The sequence below is a fragment of the Perca flavescens genome, chromosome 13 (assembly GCF_004354835.1).
Source record: "Perca flavescens isolate YP-PL-M2 chromosome 13, PFLA_1.0, whole genome shotgun sequence".
NCBI classification, from domain to species: Eukaryota; Metazoa; Chordata; class Actinopteri; order Perciformes; family Percidae; genus Perca; species Perca flavescens.
The window spans coordinates 23815646-23839671 of record NC_041343.1 but is presented as its reverse complement, the minus strand read 5'-3'; the positions used below and the strand labels follow the sequence as shown (position 1 = coordinate 23839671).

At 40.6% G+C, this 24026-nt stretch overlaps 1 protein-coding gene across 1 annotated transcript in view; it reads right to left on the bottom strand.

Annotated features, from left to right (window-relative positions):
- jade2 (jade family PHD finger 2) overlaps window positions 1-24026 on the bottom strand; it is a 177826-nt gene that overhangs the window by 148261 nt on the left and 5539 nt on the right. Inside the window, exon 2 of the mRNA XM_028594952.1 lies at window positions 4737-4800. Within this exon, the coding sequence (XP_028450753.1) occupies window positions 4737-4800 (64 nt within the window). The remainder of the gene's footprint in view (window positions 1-4736; window positions 4801-24026) is intronic.

Below are 24026 nucleotides of genomic sequence, written 5' to 3'. Positions count from 1 at the left end.
GGTCCCTGGCTGGAGATCAGTCTTCATGTTCACAGCATGTGTTCAAATTCACTCCAAAAGAAACTTTACTGTCCCATTGGGGGAATTTGTTTTGCAGAGAGGGTTTACAATACAAATACAATAAAAACAATGTAACATCAGCCATCATTAATCAGCAAGGAATCAGTTTCTTACTAGAGAGATCAAAAAGCTGCTCATCAAGGTAAACATTAATAATAATTAAATGAGCACGGCCTTTGTAATGTACACTGATGCTGGGGATTCAAACATTGCAGAGAAGCACTAAAAGAAAGCAGCCAAAGAAAAACCTTCCCCGTGACTTTTCCGACGCCCGTGGCATTACTACCACTGAGTCAGGCCTTTAATTGAAGCAGACTGATGATGATCTATTAAGAGGTTTAATAAGTAATGACAGTATAAATAGCATCTTGTTAAGCAGTTAGTCCACTGTGGTCCTTTACAACCTCATTAATACACAACTTAATGGCAATTAACCAGAGGCTGGAGCCAATATCCCACCCACCGCTTCAATCAGCAGCCCTGTGTGTGTTTTTCTGTGTGCCGATGTATGTGAACAGAAGAGTGTGTGTGTAATTTCATTCATGCTGTTTTTCTATAAAAAAAAATTAAAAAACTCACAAAACTACTGCAACAGATATAGCCGAAAGCTCATTTTCATCTCTGCACCGCGAAAAAGGCTGTCATTAAACATTGCATCACATTGGCAATTAAATTACATCACACTGGCATAATGGAAAACAAATTTGCCAATACTGTGTAATATAGCACATTGTGACCGTGACTGTAAGTGTGTGTGTGTGTGTGTGTGTGTGTGCGTGAGCACGTGTGTGCTGCCTCCCACTCAACACATTTCCCTCGGCACCACAGCAGTGCTGCCACCGTGCTAATTTTACTTGTGACGTCTAAACAACTAACAGCTCCTAGGGCAGAACTGCTGTCAGGCTTGTCTTCAAAATTACATACTCTACACACACACACAGACTCTATACGTGCGCACGCACGCACGCACGCACGCACGCACGCACGCACACACACCCAGTATTTGCCACATGCATGCTCATAGTCACATACACCCGCCGTTTTTCCCACAATCTCACACATTTTGCTTGCATTGAGTTCATTTTTCAAACTCTTGCACAGTTTTATATACTCACACACATAGACACACAAACACACTTTCACTGTCATAGCATGACAGGAAATAAGGAGTGAATTGACAGCCATGAGTGGGTTTGATCAAATTATTTCAAATTGATCCGCCATACCACCTAATAGACTGGGGTGGGACACAACCTGTGTGTGTGTGTGTGTGTGTGTGTGTGTGTGTGTGTGAGAGGGACTAAGAAACCTGGAAGTGTCAGAAAAGTGTGTTCATGTGCTGCTGTTGTACGGTGAGCTGCCTGGTTTTAGTCAACTCCTGTAGGGAATTTCTCGTATTCACTCTCCATATAGAGTTTCTTCCTGTCTCACTGTCATCCCTCATGCTCATTAAGACTTCTTTTTTTTTTGGGGATTTTTTTTTTTTTTTTTTTTTTTTTGGGGGGGCATTATTAGGCCTTTATTTCACAGGACAGCTGAAGACATGCAGCAAAGAGCAGCAGGTCGGAGTCGAACCCTGGCCCACTGTGCCGAGGAGTAAACCTCCACGTATGGGCTCCCGCTCTACCAACTGAGCTACCCGGGCGCCCAGACTTTTTTTTTTTTTTTAAACACAGCTACAATAGAAGGATGAATAGGTAGCAAGCTACCAAGCAGCTATTGGAGTTTTTTTTTTTATTCTGGTGTAAATCTGCATCTGGTGTCATTGATAACGTTTTTAATATTATCATTTTATGATTGATAGTTTTACTTGGGTGGAGCTGCACTGCAGTGAAATAAATGTTTTGGAAGATCACACCACGTCATATTTTCTGAGCTTGTTGATCGCAGACAAATCCTAAACTGATCTGCACCTCGTCCGTCGCGAGTGCAGTCCAGGAGCTGACTGCGTAATGACCTGCTGCTTTAGTAAATCAGGCGCTTAATACACACAGAATGGGGCCGCAAATTCAATAAAACCGGCATTGCACATTTGCGGCGTGCCATTTTATTAGTTAATCTGGCTTCATTTGCTTTGGAAGTAATGTTAAGCACATGCAACATGTAGTTCATAGGCTGACTGAGTTACAGGTATTAGATGGATGCAGTTTGATTTAAACAACCAGTGAGACGGACTACAGACTGGATATAAAGTCAGACTGTATATAAAGACTCATGTCTCATGGGCTTTATATATGTTATACACAGAGACAGAGCGCCATGAAGAGATACACTGCAAAGTGATGGGAACATCTGGCCAGTCTAACACATTACAGACACTGGCAGCATCTGCTGGAAAATCGTTTGATAATAAACAGTCTTTGAACAGCAGTACAGTGTTACGCAAGCACACTTGGCTCTCACAGCTGATAACTGTCCACAAAATAGGAAGATGTAGTCATTGAAGCTAGCGATTTTCATTTAATTTAAAATGTCGTATTTCTTGGCTTTTGGAAGTTCAACATGACTAATTCTTGGCATTTTGCGGCGTGCATTTTACAATACCAAGCAAGTATATTTGTTTGGCTATTATCCTGACACTGTCATACCAACATTGACAGAAAAGATAGATACATCAGTGAACTAGAAAACAAACTCTTGTTGAGTGCAAGAGTGGACCTCACTTTTGCTTTTATGTCTCCCTAAAAGCTCTGTTGAACTGATTAGGGTTTCAGATATTACTTTAATACTAGGCTAAATTAGTTTATCCTATGTAACATAAGAAACCAAAGCAAAGTGGCTTAATCTGCCTTCAGCAAGATTGTAACATTTAAACTAGATTTTTGTTCTGCTTGTCCAAACATGAATGGTTTTTTTTCTACTGTTGCCCACTTTAAATGTCACTTTTGAAGTTCCTTCAAGCGACATACCTTACGTGAAACATTATATAACGTATTCTGAGTTGTCTTTCGGCACATTGTTTTGTACTTTTAATTCATTTGGGATTTTCTTTCTCTGGAATAAATGCAAAATCAAATTTCTTATTACAGTGTAAGATAAAATTCAATAGAAAAACAATGGTTCTTCAATAATAGAAAAGGGAATCTACTTTCCAACAGTTCGTTTTTCAGAAACATCAGGGAAGTTTGTAAAAGATATTTCTTTTGGAAGTAAAAAACAATTCTCAAAATAAAGCTGTGGGCTGTCTCAGAATGAGAAACGCCCTAAACCTTTTTACTAAAAACAATGTTTTAACTAATTTCAAATTGAGATACTGTATATGGAGATGAATCCTGGATAATGTAGTGATTCAAACTTTAAAAACAGTTTTACTGCAGCGGGGCCACCAGAGGTTGAAGTGACCATGTACAGGCTTAAGTTTTGTGTGGTTACAGGTCTGCATGTATTAATTATTTTACAGCAGGTTTAACAGGCCTGGCTGAGCCACCCTGTGCACAAGGCCGTACTCTCGGCTTTATAATTAGCCGTTAGCTGTTATCTTCCCCTGGCCAGTGCAGCGTGGGCTCCAGCTGCATCTGTTGACTGGAGGTTATCAGGTTTCTAATTGAAGGATGCCTATGATAATTTTGCCTGCCGTGCACCAAGCGGGGCTTTTAATTAACACCGGGCCATGATGGTAACCTCCTACTGTGCTGTGGCCCGTTTGGTTATCTGGCCACACAGTGATGATGTGGTGCAGCCTCAGGGGGCGGGTGGATGTAAACTGCATAACACACACGCACACGCACTCTCTCTCTAATGGAGTGCAGATGCATAAGTACACTCAAAAATGTTCAGCAGATTGGCACACTGTCTCACTGACTATATACACATATAGAGAACTATGACAAATGACATTTTTTTTTTTTTATAATGTGTCTTACTAAGGTACTGTTCCATTTTGAGCCTCCACAACAGCTTCCTTTCTTCTTGGCAGAGATTCTCCCAGTCTCTTTGGTGTTTTGATGATGGTGGTGGAGAGTGCTGCTGTCTTACATGTCACTCTAAAATCTCCCACAGATGTTCAGGTGTGTTTGAAATTGAGATGTGTTAAAACATTTACAAAGGCACAGATGCACACCTGGACACACCTATTTAAAATGCCACCCTACCTTTCTCACTGCTGTCTGTGTTTTTCTGTGAGTTTGATGTGTTGATGCCTTATCTTGCACAGCAGCTAGATTCTCGCAATATCACGGGAATCGTGTGGGAATGGCGGGATTACATGTCACACGAAAATCCATCTCCTCAGGCTTCAAGTAATGCGTTTGTGTCCGAACAACCAGGTGTTCGACCAATGAATGTCATGTGAGGCGCTACTGGCAGCTACGCGAGTGGTTTAGGTGTATGATGGCCGCAACCGTTTGTTCAAAACAACAGTGGCGGACATGATAGACAGATGGTTCATCCAATCACCTGCCAGGTATTTTTTGAAAATGCCTGCCCTTTACCAAACAGTTTCCAGTGATGGCTTCTTAGATGGTTCTGTGTTACAAAGCATCTGGCGTGTCAGGTTAGTGTTTGTCTTGGACAAAGTAGTCTCTCTGCCCCAGTTTACTTTTAAAGGATAAAGACAGGGTTTCTTACACACACACACACACACACACACACACACACACACACACACACACACACACACACACACACACACACACACATACACCCTCTCCTTCCCTGAATCTCTCTCTCCAACTTACTGTCGGTGGTGTCGGAGTCGTTGCTGCTCGTGGAGTATTTTCTCCTCTTCTTTTCGCTCTCCATCTGTCAGGGTAGCAGGAAGGGTGGCAGGGGGGGGAGGGAGGAAGGGAGGGGAGGGGGAGAGAGAGAGAGAAAAATGACGAGTGAGAAGATGTTCACCATGAAAGTGTCAATGAAATAATGCACTGATGGCACCAATCTGCCAGAGCCTCCATCCGGATGCCTGCCAGAATAAACTGACTTGATCACCGTTACACATTAGCGCTTGGACTCCCTGGGACCTTCACAATCATATAGTTGTTCTTCACATACATTGTCCTGCATCCTGCAATAATGCTGTATTCACTGGGAGCTATTGAACAAGTCCCATTTCATGCATCTGCTTTAAGGTGCTTTAGGGCGCCCTGGTAGCTCACCTTGTTGAACGTGCACCCCATGTACAAAGGCTTAGTCCTTACTGCAGCGGCCGCAAGTTTGATTCTGACCGTGGCGGCCTCTAGCTCACCCAGTAAGAGCATTCACCCCATGTAGGCTGAGGCCTTTGCAGCGGCCCGGGTTCGAATCCTTTGCTGCGTGTCATCCCCCATCTCTCTCCCACCTTTCCTGTCTATCCACTGTCGCTCTGAAATAAAGGGAAAAAAGCCCCCAAAAAATAATCTTAAAAAAAAAAAAAGTTTGATTCCGACCTGCATCAACTGCTGCATGTCATTCCCACTGTCTCTTCCCTTTCCTGTCTTAAGCTGTCCTCTCGAATAATGGTCTAAAAATGGCCAAAAAATAAGAAAAAAAAGAAACGCTGTAGGTGCTTCTTTCTTCATTATAAATGAGAAGAAGAAAAAACACTTCTCTCAAGCAGCTTAATCTACGACACTTTTTGCAGCGTTAAGCAGCAGACAGGCTTTTTAGACATTCCAAAGCAACCTCTACAGTATGAGGAGAACATCTCTATTTAACAACCTCATGCAATTGACCCATATATAATTAATTTTACCGGAAGGTATGTGAAAAGTTGTATCTGCAAGCTACAGTGACCTAATATTTGAACTTTCTGCAACAAAAATGCCCTCTCTTGTATCTTGTGCACAAGATGTGCGTCGGCAAAGGGCGGGGCAGCAGGGGAAATGTGATATGAAAAAGGAAATGCATTCACCAAGTTTTTTAGATCTCAGTGATACCCACAGTGCATTTGCTGAGGAACACTGAATGTAAACATAACTTCTCTGTGCTCCACAGCCAGGGCACCTTTCAACAAAATCAACAAATCAGAAATTGCTACAAATTTAACCCAACAGCAACAACATTGCACAATATTTTAGTTACAAAGCATCTACATGAAATGAACGAGCCTCCATCGGGGAGCAAGATCGCAAGATACGACCGAAAAAAGGAAGACATATGGAGTCAAAAAGTGGTGTCCATGGGAAAGAGCAAAAAACTGTTACTTGCTTTTGTGAACTTTATATCTACACAACAATAAACCCAAAATACACAATTTTTCCAAGAGTAATACCAAGTGTAATGTGTTCAATCCACAAGTGGTGCAAAGAGAATGCAATTTCAATTCACAAGTAACAGTCGAAAACCACTTTAATTGTTGCTACTGTTTTCATTTTTTCTAACACTTATTTTGCAGTGAAGAATGAGTCTCACTTCAGAGCTAGAGAGGACAGAGAAAGATGCGAGACGAGAGGGGGGATAGCAACAAGGGGCTGCTTATAGGACATCTGCTGTATTCAGTGGATAGACACTGGAAGTCAAACTCAATTGTCTGTAAAGACAGGAGAGGGAGAAGAAGAAGAAAAAAGTTTGGACTAGAAAAACAAAAGGAGATGTTACAGGCAAAGAGCTATCCAAGAAAGAGTCAGAGAGACAAAGAAAAAAGGTCAGAGAATGAGGACAGAGTGCGCCAGAGAGAAAAATGTCAGAAATAAATTAAAAAAAATACATCAAATCTGACTATTCAGGTGAAAAAAAATGTGTTTAAAAAAACATTTATTTATCCCGCAAAATCTTAAATGGCACCCTCTATATTTTCCTGCAACTCTGCATTTAACATTTTAAATGTTCAAATCAAAGTAGCTGCAAGAGACTTGCAGACTATAAGACCAGTTGAAGAGAAAGCTACATGCACTGTGCAACGGTGGGAAGAATCAAACTGACAGATGAGGCAACAAACAATGGCACTTTTTACTCCGTTTTCATGTTTTGGTCTGAACAGATACAGACAGATGCCAAATTAAAAAAGGGTAAATCAGAATAAATAACTGATGAAACATATCGAAGCAACCCAAGGGCTCACTGAATTATTTGAGGATTATGAAATTAATGTAAATCATATGCTACGGCCTTCACAGCCACCAGATCCCCACCCAACTGAACATCTATGGGTCAACGACGTGTTAGGCTTGCGGTAGTCTACCACTGCCAGACTTATCTTCATAGCCCCGAGTCAGTGCTGGAGTATGGTCTGGTAGGGCTGCACGATTAATCAAATTTTAATCACGATCACAATTTTGGCTTCCCACGATCAAATTCATGTGATCAAGAGATATTTAAAATGATTCAATCCGTTCATAGAATGCTCTGTATCAAAGTTTTTTTTTTCCAAAGCTCAGTAAACCATTGTCTGATCACGTGCCTCCATGAGCCAATCAGAGTTGTTCCCTGCACCGCGCAGCTTAGTTTCTAGATGTAGACAGTTACAGAGGACAGACTAACGTGAGGAAAATTCCACAACAGATGGCAGTTGGTCATAAGTCGGTCCCGAGGTTTACCAGTAAACGCTACATTTTTGTCCTGTCGGTGTTGTTTTTCAGACAACAGCTGTGACCAGTGCTAGTTTGTGTCTGTTAGCTCATAGCTTTAGCGGCAGACTGTTGGACGTCCCGCTGTTGGAATCCTCTCCAGTGAAATACAGTCACACTACACCGTTTAGCTGTCAGCATTTTAGCCGTGTTTAATCCAGTCACTACCGTAGCTAACGGTAGGCTAACGTTACCTGCTGTATAAAGTGTTATTAGGGTTTACTGTAGCTAGCTAATAGTAGGCTAACGTTACCTGCTGTGTAACATGTTATTAGTGTTTACTAGCGTGACATGCAGCAATGTTTCTGTTGCCTCTAACCTCTGTTTTGGAGCATCAGAGCGCAACGCAGATATTTAAGTGGCACCGTAATCCGCGTTGCTATTTCGTCCGGTAGATACCGGGCACCGGTGCCATATTGGCACTGGATTTTAAAGTGCGCCGTTAACGTGAACAGAAAATTGCGTTGCCTATATCTTTTCACGACAAATGCGCATGTGTGGAAACTTTAAAGCGGTCCCACAACAGCTGAAATGGCATACTGCTTCATAGTATCCTTCGACAAAGGAGGAATGTAGCACAATATGGATGTGAAAGGAGTTATAATTAGCCTATGTGACAATAAAATTTCAATAATCGTAAAAATTAATCATGATCTCAATATTGATCAAAATAATCGTGATTATCATTTTGGCCATAATCGTGCAGCCATATGGTCTGGCAATAGTACGTATCTATTCTGGGATACGGGAAAAACGCTCTGGCTCGTTTGTATGTCTTTAAATAGCCACTGCTAATGCTTGCTCTTGAGGGAATTACTGTAATTGTTGGGGTTTTGGAATTTATAGAGTGTGGTCTAGACCTACTCTATCTGTAAAGTGTCTCGAGATAACTTTTGTTATGATTTGATACTATAAATAAAATTGAATTGAATTGAATTGAATTTAAACCAATCACAGCCCTAAGCCCCAGATGCAGCAACTTGCCTTTGCAAGATAGATAACGGAGATAGCAGAAGAGGAGGGACATCCGGCACGATGTCAGGCTTTATCCCAGCAATGTACATCCATTGAGCCAGACTAGGCTTGTGGTTGATCAACACCTTATTAAGACAGTTTATCTTCAATTGTCCTCTAATCTGTCACCTCTCTCACTTCGCTGTCATCACGTATTATCACGTCAAGAATGTGAGTAAAGTCCCGCTGAGCCGCTAAAGATGATCCACCAGCACTTTCAGGCAAGAAAACGAGAACCGTCTGAGAAATCACACATCTTAATACACAGCCTGAAGCATTGCGAAATATCTGATTGATTATATAAGTGTCTACAAGGATTAAATTGAAAAGAAATAAGGAAAAATACACAAAAAGGAGGCGAAAATAAACAGCCTGAAGATATTTTTAATCTCTTGCCCTGGATCCTCTTTCAGGATCAAAGAAAGAAAATGTATAGTGTGCCACTAGGAGGGGGGGTGGGGGGCATGGGTCAGGATAGAGTCTATAAGAGAGAGAAATGAAGCAAACGAGAGCAGCAGGCAGAGTCAAGAAGTCACAAGGAGGATTTAGCGTACTGCTAGACCGAAGCAGGAAGGCCAAAAGAGGAGGAGGTGGGTTACAACCTTCAGTGTGGGGAACGGAGATTTATGTGGTCGTAAAACTGGGCTATTCCCTCTTATATGGGGCTCTTCCTGTACCCCTGCCTCCCCGCCTGCCCTGCACACACTTAACTACTCTGACATTTATGCTGACAGAAAAATACAGCGCTTCTTCGCTGCCTCCATTTCCATTCTCAAGTCCTGCCATCTTACTCTTTTCCACTTTCCCCTTTTCCTCCCCTCCTCCCCATCTTCCCTTCCTTACAATAACAGGGACACAGGGAGTCTGCAGAGTAAGGTTAAGTACATTATTGACTTCCACAGCCTCTTGCTCTCACTTCTCTCTCCATCTTTTCCACCTCTCCCCCATCTGTCTAGCTCTCTTGAGGAGAGTGCTTAAGTACACCATTGACTTCCTTCAGCTACGTCTGTCTGACATCAAGTCTGCACGCTCGGATCCGTCTCAGGGTTTCCCCCCCGCCTATTAAACTCTCAGGCGGACCACTTAAACCACATTCAGGGTACCAAAGTTGTTGTTTTACCTGACCACCCAAAGGAAAAAATGAAACAAAATACTTGAAATACGTGAGGATCTATTCGTTACACTGGCCTTCTAAATGAGTCACTTTACAAGTGGTTAGAAGCTTTTACAAGAACAGAGCATTTTGTGGCGGAAATGGCAACGGCTTAACCAAACACGGAGGATTAAATACATGAGAACATCAAATTTGATCAGGTTCTCGTGATTTAACCAACCATAAAAAGACAATTTTGGGCAGAAATATTTACTCAGGTGTCTCCCACATATTTGGTAGCTATACCTGTGGCTACAGCTGTGGAGGGTTATTTTTCATGATTAGTTTAACGGAGCGGGGCTCCATCCATCAACGTGAAACCTCTGATTTGTTGCATTACATATAAGAAACTCCTACACCATTTTAAATGGAAAGGTCAGGGTTACGAAACATATTCATCATGAGCTGGGATGCATTTTAATGCTTCCAAAATGCTATAAAAACAAATGTTTTAGCTTGTGAGACGAGAGAGGATTCATTAGCAATTTTAGCTACACAAGTCGCACTGTAGCTCCAGTGGTAAAACTTGTCTCTTTTCTCCTATTACCCATCAGCACAGCAACCGGGGTTCAATTCCCAGCTGCAGTGCTTCCAGCTTTGCAAAGAAACTCCATCAACTACATCTGACAGAGCTTGAGAGTGGGGAAACGTGTAGAGTCGTAGTGCTGGCTCCCAGGAGATTTTATAGATCAACAGTCAGGGAAGTGCAATAGGCCGTTTTGAAATGTCACAATAGGGGGAAAACTGTCACAGTGAGAAAAACACAGGTGTACAGTAAATAATACACTTCAGGAAGGCTGAATTCTATAAACCACATACTAATTTATTGCGCATGCAGTTTTTGGCAGGAAAACACACACACACACACACACACACACACACACACACACACACACACACACACACACACACACACACACACACACACACACACACACACACACACACACAGAGTAGTTGGCAGATCTGACCATCAAATACTAATATAGTTTGCTTAAGACACTTTTTATGCCAATTATTTCACAACAGGTTTAGCTTTTAACAGATGGTTGATACTTCAGTTTGGAATTAAAACTTGTATTCAGTCAACCAGACTCGTCTTCACCAAAGAGGGGGAATGTTTTTTACACTGGCATGTTAGTGAGCTTGTGGCTAGCTGCTGACATTTGGTTTTCATTTGGTTTGCTGACAATGCTAACCAGCCGTTGCTTGGTTAAGTGCGAAAATCCAGAAACGCATTCCCTGTTGTGTAAAGACAGGCCTCAGTGGCACTCCCTATAATTTAGTTTTTCCTCTGTTACAGCAGCAGTTGTCCCAGTTCTGGTTCCACTTTCAGTGTTTTAGTTGTAAAATAGTTTTTGTGTATGCCTGTTATAATAAAAGCACTAGTTCCATGCAGTAGCCAAACACTAGCTTAATTGTATGCCTACTCAGAAGGGAAAATTGGACTAAATTATAATGATTTTCTCTTAGTGCTGCACCGTTTCTTTTGCAATGCTGCCGCTTTTCTCGCTGTTTGACCAGAGTGGGGAACCATCACCACCGACTCTGATGGTTACAAGTAATTGTGTTTTCATTCCATTTATTGGCTTAATTGACTTTTATTTGATTTATGGTGACTAACTGATTTATGCAACATATCCATTTTAGGCATTTTCTGGCTGCTAGTGTCTTTAGTGACCAGGTAATGGGTTCAGTGTCTTTGTCACATGTTGCTGTCATTGGGTCTAAACCTTTGATTGTAAACTGACAGGACAGTCTCTTTAACCTCTCGCTCTGGTGGCAGCCCAGTATTCCTGAATGCGTATGTAAAGGGGAGATCCGATGGCCCGTTAAAGTGAAAGAAGTGATGGTAATTGGAAATGTCATTGTATCTCCTTAAAATCCCCCTCCCTTCATTTTTGGAGCAGGATCACCTGAGGCACAAGGCAGATTTACAGCTCTGCAACTGCCAAGAAAACTCTCCAAGTTCATTTTCTCCCTCACTCTGTCTGCCCTATTCTTTCTCTCCATCTGATATTCTTCTTTTTCTTCCACTCTCTCTCTCATCCTTGGCTTCCATGTCTACTATATATCTGTTGGTCTCTCTTTCTCTCATGCAGTACAGACAACCCTGTCTCAATCAGTCCAGTGAACCAGAGCCCAGACAGTAGATTGAGATATTTCTTGTTCTCTGGAGAGATGGGAGTGGATGAAGGAGAAAAGGGAAGATAGGAAAGACTCACAACTCCATCTCAATCAGTCTAGTAAACCAGACTCCACATCTGCACTGGGTTACTTCTTGAACACAAAGGCAAATGAAACAGACCAAAAGAAACACAAGGACAGAGAGAGAGAAACAGTCTGTGAAAGTCTGTCTGCTGTCTTGCCAAAACAGCTATAACAGATGGTACAGGAATTGCGTGCTTCTACCTCCAGAGCCAGAATTCAAATGCTTAAAAGGTCCAGTGTGTAACGTGTTTAGTTGTTCATTATCAAAATCTGTGTTGCCCGTTCACAAACTTTTCCTTTTTCATGAATATTTACCTCCACCATCAATTCCAAGTATTCCTTTTGGCTTGAAATTTTACATTTGCATTTGCATGAACTGGGGTAGACACTCCATATTCACACGCCATCTTGAAATGCATTAGCCGGTAAGGGACACACAGGACATACTGCTCCGCCTTTCACATTTTTGCTGTCACATGATAAACTCACAGGTGCTGCTAATGCTGCTAACGGGTATAGTAGCTTCCCGGCCCCGGCAAGTTTGAAGAAGGAAACATGGGAGGACAACACGTATTCAAAATCAAAATTTCAGGAACAGGAGTCTTCTTCTTCGCCCAGAAAAAGGATATTGAAAAGAGCAAGAGACCGGCTTTTTGAAGTGTGAAGGCTACCGTAGCTGTAATACGTACTTTGAACTACGTGGTGCAAGAGAGTTGATTGCGATATATGATCTCAACGCTAGAGGGAAGAAATTCCTACACATTGGACCTTTAAAGTCACATCTTTTTATAATTGTTGTATCCATTTTTAATTTGACTTTTGACTTTGCTACTTGCCTTCATAGTGCAGAGGAAGTGATATCTGCTGGCTTAATTTAAAAAGAGAATGACAAGAGATTTCAATCGCACCAGTGTTATCCGTGCAAGTACAGTAAAGACATTATTATTAACTATGTTCAACAGGAGGTCCTAAATGAAATTTTTGTGCAGTTGTTTCTCATCCAACATGGCTACCTGTAACCATTAATATAAACTTCCCAAAGAAATGGCCACAGCAGACAAAACACTGGGAAAGTGTGCTACAGGTTGACACAGACTTGTACCACAACTTATTACAATATCTAAAAAAACACTAATTACTTCTCCTCATACAAATCTCATACAGTATGAACACACAGCATATACTGTACTAGTGACTACTGTCCTTTTTCTTTTTTTTATTAATAGGGCTTTATTAAAGTTCTCAATATACAAACGGCTAGATATCATACCAAAAAAAACAACAACCAAACAAACAAAAATAATTAATAAAACAGTAACAAACTTAACTAATGAACAAAACGAGTGCTAATGTGCAAAATGACCTAATAAAGTGCATGCAGCGCATAGAGTCCTTCATAAAGTGCGGTTTGTCACAAGATCAGTATGTTCCAAGGAAAGAGCGGTTTGTGGTCTAAACTTATTCTCCTGAGTTCAGTGAGCACCTGCTTACACACTTCGTCACTGTTTACAACAGTCTGTTGTATAACCATACAGCATCTTGTCTTCCAAAATTTGAAACAAACAATACATATGATTATTTGAATTAATTCCTTGTGCTTATCTGATAATACTTCATCTATGATACAGTACATAACGGATTTATATGAAAGATCAAAATTTACACCATACACTTTTAATTTGTCCCAGACTTCTTTTGCTCTGTAGCAGTCCATTAAAAGACAGATTAATCAATAACTAGAAAATGTACATGTATTTCCTGCAGAAAATGCGTGTGAATGCTGAATAGCAAAATTGCTAAAACTAAACTGGATTAACAGTTTAAATGGGTAAGAAGAAGGTGAAGTAGTGAGGATAGTTGGAAAAGTATGAATGGTTTTAATTAACATGAATTTCATGTATAAAAGATGTGGAATATTTAAAGGTTTTTTGAAAAGCTGACACTAAACTGAATTGTTGGCTTTAAAAGTTCAACAATGCCAAAAGATGTAGATCATTGTGAGGTCTGAATGGAAGTATGGAAGACTTACAAAGGCTATGAGAAACACTGATGCAGAAATGCAGAAATATGAAACAAAATGTTTGAAAAATCTTGTTGAAATGTAAAATTGTCAGTTGGAAGCTGAACTGCATTACCTTAATAAGCTAAGAGCTGGAATACATTGCTAGAAAAGCTGGAAGCTAAACTGTAATACTGTCAAAAGTGGAAGTTCAAATAAATTGACTAAAAAGGCTGAAAGTATAAATACTTTGTATTATCATCAGGCATATCCATTACATAAAACAAAAAAGCATGACCCTAAAGAGCTGAGAGGTGAATATATTGAAAAGAAGGGGGCTATAGTATATATGGATGAAATCACAAATGAAACTGTGTGTGTGTGTGTGTGTGTGTGTGTGTGTGTGTGTGTGTGTGTGTGTGTGTGTGTGTGTGTGTCAAAAGTGTCGGACAACATTATTGATCTCAGGACGTGACTTTTTGTCCGAAGACAGCGGTGTGGAGAGAGGAACGCGACTCTAGAAAAAGGCGTTCAGGATGTCTGTTGTTTCGGACTAGGGTATAGAAATCATAGGCTCCTCTTATATAAAGGAATCAATGTAAATCCTAAATCAGATTTTTTTTTTTTTTAGGCCAAATCGCCCTACAGCAAGGACTTAAATGAGCTTAAGTGTACTCAAAAGAAGTCAAGGTTTCCTTAAAGTGTCTTGGTTGGAATAAGGATAAAACATCAGATGAGGTCTAAAGCCTGCAGAGATGATCTATAATAACTTATTTAGGGTTACCTGTGTGTGTGTGTGTGTGTGTGTGTGTGTGTGTGTGTGTGTGTGTGTGTGTGTGTGTGTGTGTGTGTGTGTGTGTGTGTGTGTGTGTGTGTGTGTGTAACTGCCTTGTCATACCATTGGTTTTTGTTGCATCATGATCGCCTACTGTACCAGCACTCTCTGAACCTGCACTTTGTCAGAGTTGAAGCAGGACAATAGCTGGAGGCAGCCAGCTGTCAGAGTCAATGAAAGCATGTTGTACGAGGAAGAGAACACTACCAAACAAAAGGAAACATAACCATATTGTGAAATAATGTGGTTTTGGTTTGGCTGAACATTTCTGACAAATAAAAAAATAGGTCTCCTGATTAAATGAGGGGAGTAGGGAGATGGGAGAGATCCAGAGATCAATACAGGACTTAAAGAGAGATTAGTTAAAGGGAAAAAAAAAAAAAGAGTAATATCCCGAAAGATGGCGGATCTGTCAATCTAGACAGTAAGACTATAAAATGCTAAGAAATTTTTTTTTTTTTAAAGTCAGAACAACAGCAGGAAGCACACAGAGTTACACAGGAAGGCAGACCTGTGTATACCAATAAGCAGAGATATGTACAACATGCTAAAACATAAACCACCTTAAACTTTAAGATCCTTACATCCTGCTATAATCACCATGCTATATAAAACCAAACTGGCTTTGCTAATGAACTCATTCATTTAAATAATAAGCTAATGGTGTGAATATAAACTCAGTGTCTTAAAGCAGCTATAGGATAAACGGTTTCAACAAAATAATTTTTCACTGTTAATATTCAAGTTTAATAGAGGGGAACCTGTCGTGCAAGTATAAAGTTTGTCTATTGTCCTGTGTTGTATTGTTCTCAAGGAAGTGTAAACACACAAGCAGGCAGACACCACCATGGGGACACACATCGTGATATCTGATTTTCTCCATATCGCCCAGCCCTAGATGGTAGTATATGCATAAGAAATATGTGTTTTTATTTGGGCTCCAGGCTGGTGATGAACGGCTACTATGGGTTAAGGAACTGGTTTCTGTTTAGCTTGGTTCCAGCAATCTGACCCCACATCTAAACACTTTTTGTTTTTAGTTTAAGCAGTATTTATGAGCCAGTGGAACAAAATTTCATTCATATGTGCACTCTGTATGTACAGTTGAATGACAATAAAAAGCCATCTATCCATCTTCTATTATAGATTCAGATAGGTCCTGCGTTGTGCTCAATGATGGCTGTTTCCCACCAAATGGAAAAACATTTGACCAATCAGAGCTTTGTAGGGAGGATTAAGAATGGGATTGTCATCCTTTTACACAGATGACTAGCTACCTACCTATCCCTTTAAAAATAATGACAGGAAAGTTCTGCACAAATGGAAATGAATGTAGATGAGATTGACATAGATGTACAGGTTGTTGCAAATCCACTGGTAGAAAGAACTCTTAAATGGGCATATTTAATAATACCCTTTAAAAGTTCAACAATGCCAAAAAATGTAGAACATTGTGAGGTCTGAATGGAAGTATGGAAGACTTACGAAGACTATGAGAAACACTGATGCAGAAATGCAGAAATATGAAACAAAGTGTTTGAAAAATCTTGTTGAAATGTAAAATTGTCAGTTGGAAGCTGAACTGCATTACCTTAATAAGCTAAGAGCTGGAATACATTGCTAGAAAAGCTGGAAGCTAAACTGTAATACTGTCAAAAGTGGAAGTTCAAATAAATTGACTAAAAAGGCTGAAAGTATAAATACTTTGTATTATCATCAGGCATATCCATTACATAAAACAAAAAAGCATGACCCTAAAGAGCTGAGAGGTGAATATATTGAAAAGAAGGGGGCTATAGTATATATGGATGAAATCACAAATGAAACTGTGTGGTTGTGTGTGTGTGTGTGTGTGTGTGTGTGTGTGTGTGTGTGTGTGTGTGTGTGTGTGTGTGTGTCAAAGTGATGTCATTTTCTGAACTTACCAGACTGTTGTAACTGTTCTATTATTTGCCTTTACCCACTTAGTCATTGTATACACATTACTGATTATTTATCAAAAATCTCATTATGTAAATATTTTGTGAAAGCACCAATAGTCAACACTACAATATCGTTGCGGTATCAATATCGAGGTATTTGGTCAAAAATATTGTGATATTTGATTTTCTCCATCTCGCCCAGCCCTAGTGTTTACCTTTAAAGGCCCTGCAAACCCACATAGGTGTTCTTAAATTTATTTTTGATTATACTTCTAGTTAGGTCAAAGCTGGGTGGAGCTATATTACATGACACAGAACTCTGCGTACAAAGAAGAACAATAACTGGTTAAATTGTCCAGCCCTACTGAGTGCAACAAAACTAACAAGAGAGTAGGGTTGGGGACTGAAAAACCCGGTTCTACCGAACTGTTGTTATAGGTCCTTGTTATTATATTATAAATAAATTATTTAAATTTGACCATATTAGCAATAAACAAGCCATTGTTTGTTTGAAGAAATATTAAATATGCCCATTTAAGAGTTCTTTTTACTAGTGGATTTGCAACAACCTGTACATCTATGTCAATCTCATCTACATTCATTTCCATTTGTGCAGAACTTTCCTGTCATTATTTTTAAAGGGATAAGTAGGTAGCTAGTCATCTGTGTAAAAGGATGACAATCCAGCGATCATTGAGCACAACGCAGGACCTATCTGAATCTATAATAGAAGATGGATAGATGGCTTTTTATTGTCATTCAACTGTACATACAGAGTGCACATATGAATGAAATTTCGTTCCACTGGCTCATAAATACTGCTTAAACTAAAAACAAAAAGTGTTTAGATGTGGGATCAGATTGCTGGAACCAAGCTAAACAGAAACCAGTTCCTTAACCCATAGTAGCCGTTCATCACCAGCCTGGAGCCCAAATAAAAACACATATTTCTTATGCATATACTACCATTTAGGGCTGGGCGATATGGAGAAAATCAGATATCAAGCAATCCTGCACAATAAACTTTACATACGACAACACCGAAGAAAAGTAAAAAACAAATATCTAAAACTAAAACCTGAAATTGAATCACGCCTCACAGGTTCCATTAGGGTTAGACAGCCACCTCCAGCTCTCTTTTGAATTCCATCAGCTAGTGTAAGCCACATTTTCTGTGCATAGTTTAGTGTCAGCCCAAAACATTTACAATAAGACAAACATTGAGAAGATTGACTAATGCATGCTGGGAAAGCCAAGTCGCCTGGGGATCTAATTAATTGGCTGACTATGACACTGCCGAGAGCACTATGTCTGACTGGGCGTTTAAAGGAGACAGTTCTCCGAAATGTGCAACAGAACAGGCCTGGGAAAAAAAACAGCCATATCTGGACACCAAACTGCAGGTGGGAAAGAAAATCCTGTGTCCGCTAATTTACCAGTTCACAGGATCTGTAACACACACTTGTGCTATTAAACTAGGATAAGCTTCAGCATAGAAACCCAGTTTGGATGCTGGAGAAAAAAGGTCGGGTGAAAGCAGCTGTTACTGCATGAAGACTGTAAACTAGCGTATACTTGATACAAGACTGTTCAAGGGTGTGCTCACACTCACAGCATGTTCATAGCAGCTTATTCGCACTCCTGAGCATTTCTTCCTTTTAGTTTTGATCATTTGGGCAGGTGAGAACAATGCCAGTCAAGCTGAGGGAACACGCACTGAAATCTCCATCAGTAATCGAATGCAACTGTGATGAGATTAAATAGTATATAAAATGATCCAGTCCTTTGATCAAACTCTTTAACACAAAAAAAAAAAAAAAGTTCAGATGTAGAGACATTTCTGAGCCTGGAAGCTGTAAGTGATATACCAATATTGAATAATTGTTATTTATAATGAATCAATAATATGGTGGATCGATACAAAGATGTCGTCGACAAATGTTCAGACCACAGGAACAGATTTCACTTCAGTTTTATTCACGCAGCCATTAAAGCTTCATTGGTGTCATTATCAAGTGTGCAGGTGCCACTGCAAATGAAAATTAAAGAAACATTTGAAATACAGTTCCGGAAACAAGCACATACGGTCTAAATGTGTTAAAAGTATTGCACTTCAGTCCAAAACCCAAAAGAAATTCCATCTACAAGGATACAAAATTACTTATTCTATTTTCAAATATATAGCAATTACTTGCCTGTTGATTGACTGATGGTTTCAGCCCTGAACTGGCAGTAGACTCAACAATTATTTCATTATCAATCAGTGCTAGACACAGTAGTGGAACATATATTTGTACATTGAATGTCAAAAATGATTCATGTTCTGGTCTCTTCTGAATGAAAAAGACAACGATTGTTGGACTTTTAGTCTGCCTGCCTTCAAATTTCAAATTCTGTCTGACTGGCTGCATCACATTTGTCATTCTGTCCATCCGTCTGTCTGCCTGTAAGCTTGCCATCTGTCTTTCTGTCTGTGTGACTGCTTGACTCTTTGCCTTTCTGCCCATCTACCCATTTGCCTGCCATCTGTTTGTCTGTCTGCAAGTATGTCACCCCTCTGCTTTGCTCTCTGTCTGTCTCTCTGTCTGTCTGTCTGTCTGTCTGTCCTCTCCCTAAGTCAGCCCTGTAGATGACAGTGCATTTACTTCAGCAAAAACATGGTTGTGGTTTGGTGTCTTTCAGCACTTTGCAGCACTTAAGGTCAGCACACTACAACAGTTGCCATGATGGTGATCCATTATTAAGAGACTGTAGCTGCAGAGACCCAGCAGGCAACACACACGCAAACACACACACACTGCTCTCTCGAGATGAGTAGGCAGTCTGGCTGTCAGGACATTAAGTGACTGTAACTGAACATCTGGACACACACACACACACACACACACACACACACACACACACACACACACACACACACACACACACACACACACACACACACACACACACACACACACACACACACACACACACACACACACACACACACACACACACACACACACACACACACACACACACACACACACACACACAACTGGCCAATGCTCAGAGCTCCTTGAGGAGCCAGAGGTCAGTCAGTTTGATAAAGAATCCTTGCATATAAATTGCTTCATAACAAGCCATCTCTCTAAGGAAGTGTGTGTGTGCGTGTGTCCAGAGAGGTTTGTATATCAGTGCATGTATTGTGTTTGTTCATTTATGTGCCTGTGTGTGTGTGTGTGTGTGTGTGTTGATTGACGAGACTAAGACCTGCCTGCCTACGGAACAAAAAGCCTAAAATAAAAAGTCTAAAAAGCCTTTGGCAAAACCCAAACTCGTGCTCTTCCTCCACTTCTTTCTTCTCTCTTGCTTTCTTCCCATCACTCCCTTTTCACTTTTTTAAAACCCACACTGCCATCATCTCTATCACCATATCTCTCCTTCGCTGCTACTCTCTACATCCTCCAGTCATCTTTCTGTCCATTTCTTCTCCACATCTCCCTCCATCACCCTTTGCCTCACCCTCCCTCTCACCTGTCACCCCTTTCATTTCTATCTTCCTCCCGGTTTGTTCTCATCTCACTCTCTGACAATGAATATTTCCTCTTCTTCATAGGGAAAAAAATGACAGGTAGGATGAGATGGGATGGACAGGAGTGCATGTGCACGACCACTTGCCTGTGCAGAGCTAATGCTGTATGTACAAGCAAGACAGCTACAGCTACAAGGCATGCAGGGAAGTCTGCAACACACACACACACACACACAAAGTCTATTTTCACCCTCCTCAAACCATCCCCCCCTCCCCCCTCACACACACACAGAGCTATTTTTGGACAGAGCCGCTTGAGAAAAGGTAGGCAAAAGAGAGAGGTTCTCACAGACGGGTTTGACAGGTATAGAAAGAAAAAGCACCAAAGAAAAGGATCACAAAGATTTATAATGTCAGGTTAAGAGACCAGTGAGAGTAAAGACAGAGGAAGGAAGAAAGAAAACAGAGAGAGTGAGAGAGAGACAAAGAAAGATAGATGAGAGAGCGAGAGACAGAGAAATAGGGCAACTATTATGAATGAGCTGAAAGAATCAAAATGTCAGAGACACAGACACACACACACAGACACACGCACGCACGCAGAGCAGTCATGAGTCACTCTGATGCTGATATCACCATCACCATTCCCATCAGCCCTCTCCCCTGTGCCCCCCACCCCCACTGAAGACTCCATGGGGAGAATGTTGTCTCCCTAAAGTCAATTAGTTTTCTTGTATTGCTCCCAGGGCAGCAAAGCTACCCTAAGTGAAGTGTAAAATAACAGAGAAATAAAAATAAAAAAATGCACACTACTAGAGATTATTCTCAAATGAAACATCTTCTACATTGCAGTGTTTTCCCCACAAGTACTTTATTTAGGCAGTTTTTGTTTGTTGTTGTTGATTTAGACGGATTATGAGTAACTTTGTTTTTGTTTCTTTTTGTTGTTTTAAGCCTCCATTGACATGACAGACAGGACTACAAATCAATCAATCAGACTTTATTTATATAGCACTTTTCATACATAAAAAATGTAGCACAAAGTGGTAGTTACATTCCCCCCCACCCTCACAAACACACAGATATACACATATAACACCCCCCCCCACTCCCTCTCCCTCTCCCATTCACCCACCTACCCAACCACCTGGGGAAACCCCATCATATGTGAGGAAACAGCAGAGGCAAGACACTTAAAACCAAATACTTAAATATATAAATAAATAAAAGCTCTGAACAATAGTTAATAAGTAGATAAACTGTAAATTGTTCAAACATAAAATACTGATATATAGATAACTAGAATAAAAACAAAATGAATTATAAAACTAACTTAAACTACAAATAAAGTGGACCACAAGTACATATAACTTGTTTAATAAAAGGCATGGCTAAAAAGGTAGGTTTAAAGTTTGCCTTTAAAAATATCAATCACTTCTCCCATGTTTCAAGCTATTTGCTTGAGGCATTTATATATATATTAAACCTTATTAACAAGTTTAAAACAAAGTAACAAAGTATCAAAACATTTCAGGACTGCAACAAGGCAAATAGAATTAGGCCACCATGTTGACATTTAATTCAGGAAGCCTACAGTCCCACTTTGGTTCAGACTCTTTCAATCAAAAATAAATAAATGAGGCCAGTGTTAGCTTGGTTTTGCAACACCGGCTGTTTGAATTTTACAATTTTGCTACTGTTAAGTTTCAACTGTCTCTGTATTCAGATCGCCTTTAATGCATGATGGTAAAGGCCTTGAAAACTTATGGTAATCTCTTGGTCAGCTTCTTGCTATAAGCGATCGGTCCTACATGGAAAAGCAACCAGTCAGAATGCACGTTTTCTTTTGCTCCCAGGGAGATGCCACCATAAATATAATATAAATAAATATAATCCCGTGCTACACTCACAATCTTGATGAAGCAAGTTAGCTGCTTGTTTTGAGGTAAGAATGTTTAAACATTGATAATTGCATTTAATCACAAATATGCTATAGAGAACTGTGTAAAATCGGAATTTTGAGTTTTCAAGCGATTTAAATACTCAACATTTTATTTCTTATTGTATGTTAATAAAATTTTTCACATAGTTCACATATTTCTCAATAGCATATTTGTGATTAAATGCAGGATATAACAAAGAAGGGAAGGACGAGTGAAGGATTGAGGGTAGTGCACTGATGTCAGGAAGATGAAATCAAGGAAGGAACTCCGTGTCCTAAACTGTGTACTAACCCATACACACACAAAAACATACTGTATAATTGTACACTATGTGGACACACACATGTGGTATCCACACCAAACAAATGAGCCACAGAAACCAAATAGATTTCCTTTATATATAGCTTATCACCTTGCTGGCTCCAGCCACCAGAACATTAACACAATATGTATTCATGCTGCCACTGCTCATGCTGCTGTTGCTGCATCATGGGAGCAGAAATGAGAGCGTAGAAAACAGAAAATAGAGAGACACAGAGAGAGAGAGAGAGAGAGAGAGAGAGAGAGAAAAAATAAAGGAGGAAAAAAGAAGGAAGAGGCTGAGGTCCAAATAATTTTCTAACTAAGCCTCCTGCTTCGTCTCCTGAAATCTGCTGACAAACAATGAAGGAGGTGATTCGGAGCCAGCGGGGCTGGGGCCCTGCCAAAAACCCAGAAGGAGCAAGTGCAAAGGGGGAGGACAGGTGAGGGCGGGGGGTGGGAGATAGAAAGAAACACAGAGAGAGATGGCGGATTGATCCATCGCTCCCGTCTCCACTGCCATCAGGAGTTCATTAGCTCCTGGAAAGGATGAAAAGGACAGAGAGATGGAGGATGAGCAGTCTGCCCTTCACTCCCAACAACCCTGGCTACCACCTCCCTGTGTATCTACCTACACCTCCCCCCCCATACTGTCGTCTGTCATCCTGCCCTCCTGACTAGGGGTGCACAATATATCGACTCAATATCGTTATCGCGATATCACGTTGCGCGATATTATACCGGAAGTCTCGCGATAATTACGCGATATTTTGTTTACGTTGCATCCCGTCCGACATGTAACCAAAGAGTATAGAAGCAACAAGAGGAGAAACTCAATAGAACATTGTGTTGCATTCGGTCAAGATGGCGGCGCTGCACTCAATAGACTGTTCCATTGCAAGCTGCAGCACAACGTTCTATTGAGTTTAGCCTCTTGTTACGTTTACACTCTTTGAAAACCTCTTGAAAAATACACTTCACTTGGTAGCGTTGCAATTCCCCGACTCATTTCCTGGTTCTCCTTCTCCATAAACAACATGAAATCAAGGAGAGGGTTAACTTCTCCTGCTCCAGATTTCCCACCGTGTTCAGAAAGAATAGCGGAGACACTTTGGTTCTCTCACTATAACGTTAGAGTCGCTACTCACTCCGAAGAAAAACGCCGTCACTCTCTCACTTCTTCCTCGCTCTACCACACACACACACCGGCTGGCTCGACGCACACACCAGCGGAGAAGTATAAACAAACATCAGCTGCGTGGAGTGCCTTATTTAGGTGCCACTTAAATGCCTGCGCTTCTCTCTGATGATCCGAAAACGGACGTTAGAGGGAACTCAACTGAAACATTGCCGCACGGGAGGCTAGTTAACAAACACTTGGCATTAGCGTTAGCTAGCTAGTTAGCGCTACACCTGACAGCAGGTAACGTGAGCCTACCGTTAGCTAGCAGTTAACCGAGCATTTTAACAGAGTAAAAAATGAGGTTAAAATGCTGACAGCTAAACGGTGAAGAGTGTATCTGTATTTCACTTTAGAGAACTGTAACACCAGACTGTAGCTGCCGTTGTCTGAAAAACAGCACAGACTGAG